The sequence below is a fragment of the Natrix helvetica genome, assembly GCF_964273705.1.
Source record: "Natrix helvetica genome assembly, chromosome: Z".
In the NCBI taxonomy this organism is placed as follows: domain Eukaryota; kingdom Metazoa; phylum Chordata; class Lepidosauria; order Squamata; family Natricidae; genus Natrix; species Natrix helvetica.
The window spans coordinates 30929575-30941002 of NC_138554.1; the positions used below are offsets into that span (position 1 = coordinate 30929575).

The 11428-nt window shown below is 40.3% G+C and overlaps 1 protein-coding gene across 1 annotated transcript in view; it reads left to right on the forward strand.

The window, feature by feature from the left end:
* The window catches only part of LOC309381452 (uncharacterized protein), a gene marked incomplete at its 5' end in the record, with an annotated part of 43431 nt that extends 35633 nt beyond the window's left edge, over positions 1–7798 (forward strand). The window contains 3 exons of the mRNA XM_081932453.1: positions 392–625; positions 2863–3441; positions 4463–7798. Coding sequence (XP_081788579.1) covers positions 392–625; positions 2863–3441; positions 4463–6303 — 2654 coding nt within the window. The 3' untranslated portion in view covers positions 6304–7798. The remainder of the gene's footprint in view (positions 1–391; positions 626–2862; positions 3442–4462) is intronic.
* Positions 7799–11428: the final 3630 nt, after the last annotated feature.

Sequence of the window (11428 nt, forward strand, 5' to 3'; positions counted from 1 at the left end):
ATGTCATATTGTGTCTTATTATACTGAGGCTAAAACCAAGCAAATCACACTATCGCTTAATATAGTATGCACATCTAATGACAGGCCTAGTAAGTTGGTTTTAACAGTGTTGTTGCTTTGAATCTAATTTGCTTTGGAATTCTTGGCCATAATACCTTGTTTTGCACTTTTCAGAAAAATATTTCATGACCTGTTTAGTTGAATTAATATTACCAAATTCAACACAAGCATGTGTTATGCATATAATTTTGATTAAGATGGGATTTATAAGTAATTTTAATGTGTGAATATATCACAATGTATTCATGGGATTGGTTTGATGTATTAGTTTGTTCTCCAGGGCTTTTCTGAACTTTATGCCTGCCTATATATTTTCCCTCCTTTTCAACAGTACTGAGCGATGTCATGGCTTTGGTTACTGCCCTCTTAAGCAATTATAAGAACGGCCTGAGAATTAAGAAATTGCAGGATTTTTTGCTGACAGATGAAGGGATTGATCTTGAAAAGTTCAGCATTGCCCAGGGCTACAAAGACACAGTGGAATTTTTGGAGCAAAAGATGCCTCAACTAATATTGAACTATCAAGTTAATAGGCATAATACTCTTGTCATTGAATCTCACTCAGGTAATGCCTCCTTTGATAGATCCATCACTTTGGTGATGGTTATTGTCATCCATAATGTGGGAGTTGAGTCTTGCAAGTACATATAGAGTATTTGAATTAAAACAAGAAAAAAGTTTTGTCTAATAAAGGTGCTCAGCTATGTCTAAACTGTAATCTTCTTTCAAGTATGGAAATTGGCCAGTCACTTTCTCTTGAGTCCAAGCTAGCTCACAGTATTGTTATGCAATAAGTAGGTAACCTTTTGTGTGCCGAAGTGAGTTTTAACAACATAAAAGCAAAGAATAAATTAAGGAGTTGTCCTTAATTTTTGACCATTATTTTAATCACAATTTAAAGTTCAACTCGTGCTGAAAAAAGTGACTTACAATTCATCCATGAAGTTTCAATCATCATACTGCCTTCTCAGTTATGTGATCAAAATTTGGGCAGATGTCAATAATTGGTCTTTTAACAACTGATTTAACGACCACATTGCTTAGCAGCTGATTGTAAATTGAAGACCATCTGTAAAATCCAATAATCTCTTCCTTGCTTCTCACTTTCCCCCCCTCTCCATCCAGTGGTAACAGAAAGCTATTACAGTTTTTTTATCACATCAAAATGTTATAGCTAAAATGACCGGCAAGTTATCCCTGAAGGGAATCGCCTGCCATTTATCAATCTTATTAGCAAGTGTGCATTGGGGAAAGTGGCACAGATTTGGAAAAGACCTGTTAAATTAGGGCAATTTTTTGTTAGGGAGAATTTTATGGGGAGAGGGGATAGTATAGTGAGTATAGTACTTGCCTAAACAATGGAAGACTCATGAAAGTTATATAGAAAAATACAGGAGATGTTGGGAAAAATGTGTATAAAATTCATGTGACACCATGGCATGGATTTTCTGAGCTTTGGGATTCACTGAAAAGTTGAAATGTGTTATTAAATCCCAATAATGATTGCAAATTCTGCCCTTGGTGATACACATTTATCCTGCTCCTGTAATGGTAAAACATTCTTGAGATATTGTTGAAATATAGTTTTCAGCATCTCTTGCTGGACTTGAAATCCAATAATGGGCCTCAAGTTATTCACTGGTCTATTTATATCAAATGTAAACAATAGTTTGGTATTTAGAGTGGGCATACACTCTAAATTTATTTGTGCATTTATGTGTGTGTGTGTGTATGTGTGTGCTATTTAAAGAATGCTTTTTTTGTAATGTGAAAGTTTTTCAACTTAACATATTAATATGTCCCTGGTCAAAGTGCAAGAGTTGTTCACTCATTAACGTTAAGAGCACACTCGTGTAGCTGAGCTAAAAAAACAGCTTTTTATTGTGGATATTGGAATGGAGAGAGATTAGTTAAACTTTTGCACAATTTTAGTTGCCCTTTATAGAAGGAAGGCAAAAAAATAGAAAGAGGGCAAAGAATGAAGAAATAGAATATACATTGTTCAAGAGGCTCCAAATGCAAACATTTTAGCGCTTGTATGTGTTTCCTTGTTTGAATTTAAATTTATCATGGAGAAGTTAAAATCTTCTTCATAAAAGCTGCTTCATCTCCCTGTGGTCTATATTGCCCAGAGCAAAGTTTTTTTTAAAAAAAGTTTAGACTGATATCCTATATTGTGAAGGTGGATCTTGATTTTGAATCTTCTGCAGACTGATTTCATGCATTGGAGCTGGAGGGTAGTGCTGTAGGTTACAGGCAATCCTCGTTTTACAGTTATTTATTTAATGACTGTTTGAAGTTATGGCAGCCTAGGAAATTCTGGTTTATGAGCTGTACTCATACTTATGACCATAGCACCACCCCCTCAGTTACATGATTGCAATTCAAGCGCTTGGCAAATGGCTCACATTTGCTACTGGTTGCAGTATCCTGCAGGAACATTGTCACCATTCCCCCCCCCCTCCAGTTTTCAACCAAAAACTACCATTGGGAAGCTAGATTTGCTCAGTGACCATGTGGTTTGTTTTTACAAGCAGTGATTTGCTTAACAACTGCTATGACAATTGTCATAAAATCAGGCCTGACTCTTCAGTATCTTGGAAATTCTAGTTCCAGTTGTGGTTATACTTTGTGGATTACTTGCCCCTCAGAATCCTCGGAATCATGGGTCTGGTTTCCCTCCCCACATGGGTCCCTACAGGCCCTGGTCTTGCTTTCTGACCAAGGCACTCTGGGACTTGTCTGCTTCTCAGTCAGCTCCAAAACCCAGCAGTACCCAATTTACTTTTCTCTTTTTTACAGCTTCTGAGGGTCATGCCCAGCAGATGCAAGGCTCAACTTCCGCCGTCAGTGCTCTCTCTGCAAGTGACTCTCACTGTCAAAACATACCTGCCTCAATTGCTGTTGTTCCTCCTGAAGTAAATAATGTGTTTCACACCATCCAAACTTGTCCATCTACCATGTCCTCAAACTTACCTTCATTTCATGAGTCCCACAATACTGTATCAGTCAACGCCAAGAGTTCCTCTCTTTTTTCCTCTGTTGTTCGGTCACAGCAGCCAAACCCACAGCAGCCCAGTGCAAAATCGGTCACCGAACAGATCCCTAGCACTTCACACATGACCACATTCCAACCCTCAACTGTTCACGATGAACTGAAGCAACAAGTAGCCCGGGTTCTGGCCAGGCACCCAAAGGGGTTGTCTCTATTCCAGTTCCGAATTGCCTATAGTGCTGCCTTTAAACAACATTTTCCAGTGGGTAATGCTGCTTCTACCAAGGAACGTCTCCTTGAGATGCCGGATGTTGTTTGTGTGAAGGGTCATGGAGTTCAGACACTGCTGTTCCCCGTGTCCCCTGATGTGTCACCTGCAAAACCAGGTATGGCTATTATGGAATTTCCTTAGTTTCCTAATTTGACATTTCTTCTGCATTGCGTTTTTGAAACAGAAAAATAGCTTGACCCCAAGATTCTCCTTCCACACTTTTCCATAAACCACGTGACCAAATTAAAGCAAAATTAGAGCTTTTATTGCAACAGCAAATGTACGAAATGCTTCACAAGCAAGAACATTTCATGTTCATCAGGCACAAGGGGTACATATCTTAAACGTGTAGGATAAGAAGAAATAAGGTGGTTGCTTCTGCGTGCCTTGTCTATTTTTGGACTGAAGCTGGCACCACCACCACCACCATTTCAGGAGAAGAATATCCCCACTCTTCTGTAAAGGAAAGACAAAGCGAAGGACAAAGCATTTGGAAGAATAGGAATTGGTTGGTTGGGGGGATGGAATACAAGAACATAGACATGTTCTATGTTTTGGTGTTTGGATCTAGGATGGTGAGGCAAAAAGGAAAATGTAAGACTAGAACTTTCCCCCTCATTCATATGCTTATTTAACTGGTTTTAAGGCAAAATCAGTATATGGTAATTGAGTCCTCAGAACTCTTATGGACCATCATTGCTGAAAACAGCTAGCAGTTTCCTGACATCTTGCAATGGAAACATGCAAATCTATTTTGCAAACCCTAAAATCAGGCACATGACCTTTTTTTTTAAAAAAAAAAAGTCCCTAAAGTTTTCCTCCACCCATCCCATACATCTATATATGTGATGCAGTCTAATATGTTGGGTTTTGTTATAGATGGCCAATAAAGAGCCAACAAAAGCAATGCAAAGTTGATATGTGAGCATAATTATTAAATGCTCAGAGATCTGACAAAATTATCTCAGTACAGTTTTATCACAAGTTACTTTTTTTACAGCCTCTTTCCCAGTGAGTATGAAGCCTGAAGTTATTGGCCAAGATCCTATAAGGCGCTCTGCTCTCTGGCTTTCAGTGGTGCCCACTACTTTTGTTTACGCATTTTTTAGATAAATTTATGTTTTGTTTCTCCCCAGGTCAACCTGCCTCTTCCAAAGTTGAGAACGTTGCAGTGGCATCTAACCTTGTATTGGTCCATCCTATACCTGTGACTAAACCTGCTGTAAAAGCACTTGATTCTAATTCCATTGGGACACCACATTTAGGCTCCCCTGAAAAGCCAGGAAGCAAGGATTGTTGCATCTCTAAGGACCAACATCGAAGCATGCTTCTGGCCCAATGCCAAGAACAAGAGAAGACCAGAACAAACCTGCCAGGCTTTTCGGGTCAGCTATCTAAAGTAGAAGACATTCCGGTGCTTCCTGGCTATTTTTTGCAGGATGAATCACTGATAGTTCCACAGTCTTTCCTGGTACCTGCTGCTCCCAGGGCTACCATGATGCCTATACCTAGGCCCCATACTTCCTTCTTGCAATATTATGAGCCCATCACAGCACTAGAAAATAAGAGGAATAAGCCATTCACTGAATTTCATGCCCAGAGTACCCCAAGTTCCACTAAAATTATGCAAATGAATACTCATTTAAATGGTCCTGATCCCAACCTAAGAGAGACCTCTTTCATTCCACACTACCCTGCAGCTTTACCTATATATTCTCAAGGCACAGTATGCGGTGATAATTTGCAGCCAGGTAACTCCAGATTTACATCTTCCACTAACTCAAAGAGTTCTGTTCCATCAGTTGACTCAACACCAGCTCCCCCAGTTTTAGTAAAACCTGAAATTTGCTCTCCAAAGAGTACATCACAGAGCTCCAATATTATTCAGCCTAAGCTTCCAGTACAACCACCATCTCCCACCCTAAGTATAGAACAAAGAAATTATAATCATGCTATTACAGAATTTGATTCCTTATCTGAAGCGCAGATACAATCCAGAGCTGCTCAGCATTTCTCGAGTCCTGACTCCTCTGCAAAGAGTTCTATTCCTTCACTGCCTAGAAATTCTGACAGCTTCTTTCCACCCAGATCCCAACTAGACCACCAATTACAACAGCCTACCCATGTAAGACTAGATGAGCTGCAATCTGTTTCTGTTTCTTCAGCAGATAAGACAAAAGCCTCTTCGGACCGAGTATCTCCTGCAGCCGTGTATCAGAGAAAACCCACTTATGCGAATTCTCTTGAAACCAACTCAACCACAGAATCATTCATTGCCTGTTCAGTCAGTGGATCCTTACAAACTTCATCTGTGGTCGCCACTAATTCCAGCACTTCGTCATCTGTATCCCCGAGGACAAGGGCAGCAAGTCCAGCTTCTCAATTAGACTTTACTGCCAACACATATGATCAAATTGCCTACACTTCTGCTAAGATCACCCGTAGATCATCTAGTCCTTTGTTTTCTGAGACTCAGGTTTCCTCTCAGCAAAGACAGTATGTCAAGGCAGCTGCTACTGTAATCTCAAACACGGAAACAACAAGCCCCACTTCTTTGTCGCCAGAATCCACCACCAGTTCACACCACCAGTTTGCATATGCTTCCAGCAGGATCACCACTAATTCCACTGCCCTATCTTCTGAGACTTATGCTTTCACACAGACAAGTGAGACGATAATTGCCTTGAGTTCAAAAATGGTGAGCTCCATTTCTTCTCTAGATTCTACCACCAGCTTACCTTGCCAGCATGCCTGTGCTTCTGCCAAGGCCACCAGTACTTCTAGTGTTTTGTCAAAGTCCACCGCCTGTCAGACTCCAGATGTTGATTTCAACGCTAGTTTAACTAATGATCCTCCTAGTCAGAATAACCTCACATCCTCATCGTCTAAACAGGAGAACCAGTCTTCCTCTCAGCAAAAAAAGCAGGTGCCTGATAATCCCAACCCCAAAACCTATGGTAGATGTCTCATCCTATAATAGGCTAGCCTTCAAATGGTCCATGCGAAGACATTTGCATATGGACACTTCCCCCCCCCCCCCCAGGGAGATGAAGAATAGCCTCTTCAATATGCTGCCTAAGGGCATTCAGAGACGATCCTTATCTACGCCAACCCATGACCACTTACCTATCAACTATCAAATTCAAGGAATTTTCCAAAGGTTACAAATATTGTAATTAAATTGTTTCAGCCATAAGAAGAACTGTCACTAGATTACACACAATGAGATAGCTACCTCAAATGGCACGTAACGTGGAGCTGTAGTACAGTAACAGAGGAAATAATGATGGGTGCTCTTATAGCCATTCCAGTGCCCTCTAGCTGATTTGCTGGCTTTTTATGTGATGGAAGACACCATCAATAGCATTGAGCCAAGGTCAGCAGATTAACTCATTTTCTGAATGAGGAGCAGAAGCTGTAATTTTTCGCCCCCTCAGGTGGGCGTATGCCCTGGGTTGTCTTGCCCAAAATATCACTGTGAGATCTTCCTTTTAGTTCTACTAACTAGAACTCTTTAAAAAAAATGACAGGGTAGAATTGTAATTGTCCAGGGTGTTCAGATTCTGTGCTAGTAGCAGCTTGGTTTGCTGTTGTGCAAGCATATATAATTGCATATAATGATACTGTTGTTCTGTTCCGAAATCATGGGCACAAACTGATTCTTGAACCTTCAGCCTTTTCTCTCAGTCTCAGAAACATTAATTCTGAACCAATTGATTCAACAACTTTTAAAAAGTCAGATTTGCCGGTTGTTGAATGTGTTGCCTTCCATATCTTGTAATGTCTGGGAGCAGAATGGTTGAACATTATGCTTTCTGTATTTTCCTCTGGAAGTTCTGCTGAATGGTCTCACATGTTATGTTTTGGTAGAAATGCAAATTTGGACTGTTCTGATTCTGAATTATGACCAAAGCAAAATATGAAGATATGCTAGAGTTTCTTTAAGAACGAATGCGGTTAGATTGGAATGTGTTGCTTTCTGCTCTCCTGCTTCCCCACATAGGCTGGGTGTTTACTTGCTCATTTCCTGTTTTCCCGGGATTCTTCCCTTTTACCTCTTCAGCTGTCATTGATGTCCCAGTGCTGCATATGCCACTGGCTGACCTGTCCTTCAACCTTCCTAATACGCTCCCCTTAGCCTCCTGCTCTTTTTATCATCGTCTTCTCTTTTCAATGAGAGCAAATTTACTTTATATCCTTTGTCTAACCTGCTTCTGGCTTACTACCAACCTTCTTTAGTTTGCAGCTGCCTTTTTCCCACATGCCTATAGAGAAAGAAGTTAACCTCTTAAGGGTAGTTATTGCTGAAGGACAAGAATCCGAGACAATCTATCCAATCAATATTGAAGGCACGTGCAAAAAAATTTCAGACAAATATTCTATCTCCAGTTTACTTGCTGTTTAGGAAATTAATACTTAATGCAATTTTTTGTTCATTGTGTGGATCTTTTGGCTTATATTTTTGTGTCAAATAAAATAAAATATTTAACCAATAATATGTTTGGCATGTTTTAATTTCACATGTTCGTTTTATGTAAACACATATGGGCAAAAGTCTATAGGAAAGGCTCAAAGAGTTAAGAATTTTATTAGTATCGTCCTCCCCTCCCAAAAATATGTGCATATCATCTATATTATAGAGAGAGCCAGTGTAGTGGTTGAAGTGCTGGTCTAGAAACCAAGAGACTGGGTTCTAGGCCTCCCTTAGGCATGAAAGTTGGATGACTTTAGCCAGTCATTTTTCAGTCCAACTCATCTTACAGGGCTATTATGGGGAAAATAGAAGGCTGGAGTATTCAGAGCATTTGCTACCTTGAGTTAAGGGATAAAATGGCATATATTTGTAAATGTAATAAATATTGTACAGTAATTTGTTGTAGAAAAATGAGAGCATTTAGGACTGGGTTACACATCTGAACCCTGAAAGGATTGGGAACTAATTTGGTTGATACTCCTTTCAGAATGATGCAACTAACTGACTTATTGCTGATTTTTGAGAAGTCTGGCTGATCATCTACTTGATTCCTAGAATGAAGAGTTACTCGGAGTTTAGTTTCTGTAAGTTTAGTTTAATGATTAAAGGCATCAAACTAGAAACTGGAAAACCAAACTTTCATTCTGCCTTAGACACAAAGTCAGCTTGGTAACTTTGAGCCAGTCACTCACACTCAACCCTAGGAAGTATGCAGTGGGAAGCAATTTTCCCAAGAAAAATGTGATAACTAGTCAGGGTAGTCACCAGGAGTCCGCATTGACTCAAAAAACAAAAAAACCCTATGCTATAACATTGTCTTTCCACTTCCCTGTAGTTGATTTTTTTTATTATTATCAAACTTTAAGCATATGTGAAAGCCTGTATCCTGAAGGTTACTAAGGTTGAGTCATTTGTTAGATTTAATACAACCCCATTAGGAATAAGGTAGGAAGGGACACTCCATTTGCATCTGTGTTATAGGATGGTGTACATGTATGAAATGTAAATAAATTGGCCTATACATAGATTCCAATTACACTATTTACTCCATGCCCATTTAGTCTGAACGCTCACCTGTTTTTGCAAGTGATTTCTGGGAGAGGAAAGTGATTGCTCATGACTTGTTTCGTGATAGTGATGGCAAGAAACTTGCTTGTCATTATGCACTATGGCTTTTCCAATGTAGGGGATCTTAATAAATATATTTGCTTGAACTGCATCATCTGAAACCTGATAAAATTGTTTGTCTCAAGTCCCCAAACAGCCTTTCTTTCATTCCCAAATCACATTTCCCACCTCTAATGTCTCATAATAGTAAATGGGTTCCGTGAAACCTTTATTAGGAGTTTTGCTATCATGTTCTTCATGAGAGAAACAAGCCATGATGGAAGATACTCTGAAGGGAGATGCAATTGTTCTGGGATCATAATGACCTGTTTTAATTTAAGACAGATAACATCTACTGGAGATCAATATAAGTCTTTCAATCTCCAGAATTTCAGTGTTAACATTTCTCATCCTCAACAAGAAATGTCAGAAAATCAATGAGATTTGCTTTCCAGGGAGACTATTGGGTTATTCAGCTGAAGCTAATAGAGATTGTTTAAGGATATATTGGTATCTAGTGCAGGGCAGTTACCTAGGAGTGATATAACCAAGTAATTTACCAAATCAAATTAATTGATTGAATGTAACTGGAGGTAGAAAGATTTTCACCACCTAAACTAGGGGTCAGCAACCAAACACTCAAAAGAGCCACAAAGGTCCTAACCGGAAGTCACTCATTCAATGCTGGAGCTGACCGGAAGTCCGGTTCTCCCACCATAGGGTCTCCTAACACAGCAACCTTTTTCCTCTACCTGTCCTAACCAAAAGCCCTATTAATTGTGGAGCTGACCAGAAAAGCCACCCCTTGCCATAGAGTTTGCTCCTGACACGCCATGCTTTCCCACCCCCACCGGAAGATCCTCTCAAAATTGTGGCGCCAACCGGCAACGGAGTCACAGCAGAGGGAAGAAAGAACCATATGGGGCTCCAGAGCTGCGGGTTGCCGATCCCCGACCAAAACTCTAGTTGTACCAATGGGTCAAGAAACTGAGTAATTGAGGGGTCTTTAGTGCTCTCTGAGCTTGGTTGTTCTCTTGCAGGCTTCATCAATGATGAAGTTTTTTGGGTAATGAAACATATGCAAGAAAATAACCAAGTCCAGAGAGCCTCAAGGGCCGCTCATTTCAACCCTGCTGAGCTACAAATATTCTCCTTTATTGGTACAACCAATGTTGTTGTACTTATTTTGTGCAATGACAAGAAAGACTATACTATACAAAATAAATTCTTTCAAAATCACACAGTCAAGTGCTGCATATCATTTTTACCAGTCAGATCATAGATGTCAAACCTGTGTCATGTTGCCATCATGTGATGTTTCATGATGTTTTTCCCATTTGTGGAGCTGGGCTGGATATGGCCTGCGCTTGATATATCCGTCCCGTGGGTCACCAGTTCGACATCCCTGACATAGTTTTTTTTTTTCAGCTACGAGGGCAGCAGGATACGTAATGACATGATAAAAACTGAAATAACCATCAGAATTTTTAATTTAGTTTGGGTTTTTTCCCCCTAGGGCACTAAGGGCCTAAAAATAAAAGATTTACTTTGACTTTCCAAAGTTTAGTGTACCTGTGCTATTTATTTTAAAAAATGTGGGGGAAATATTTGGTGTTTTGCAATTAAATTTCAATGATGTGAATAGGTACCATATTTTTCGGAGTATAAGATATACTGGAGTGTAAGACACAAGATTTTGAAGAGGCAAATTAAAAAAAAGTTTTTGCACTCCGTAGACTTCTCAACAATACCCTGTTTTTAGCAAAAATGGGGCTGTTTTTAGTAAAAAAAAAAAAAAAGCATGCATAGCCTTTAGGAGGCTTATAGAGTGCTCCTACGGGCTGGGGGGAGGAAGTGAGCAAATAGTGGCCCATTTTTTACTCATTTCTGCGCCCCCAGCCCCCGGGGACACTGGAAGCCGCCTAAAGGCTATGTACGGCCATTTTAGAGAAGGGGGCAGTGTTTCGGGAGGCAAAAATTGCTGTATTCAGTGTATAAGACCCAGATTTTCAGCCTCTTTTTTTGAGAGAAAAAGGTCCGTCATACTCTGAAAAATACGATATGTGGTCTTTGAGTTGCCATCCTTATTTTATGAAAACATTCTTCTAGAATAAATCAAATCCTAATCTTTGACTCTGCTTTCCATAGACAAGGTTACTTTTACAAGTGCCAAATTGATGCTGAGTACGCATGCCCAAGATGGTATCCTGTCACGTTTGAGGAGAGCTTCAGGAAGATGATTGTCCTTCTTGGGGCTTGCAAGGGGGTACCCTATCCCATCATTGGTTCCAGGTCCAGCTATGAGAAATTCCTTGGACCTCGGGGATACCCTTGATCTGCGATGTCCTGCCTTGTAGCTGGAATGTCATGAGTGAAATGGGACGGTTGTTGGTGAAAGGAGAATGGAGAGCGTCAGTGGCTGCCGGCATGGGTGTGGTCAGCGGCTGTGGCGGGATGCCCAGCCTGGGGTCTCTGCAGCTGGCGTGGGTGTGGTCGGTGGTGGCGGGATGCCCGGCCTGGG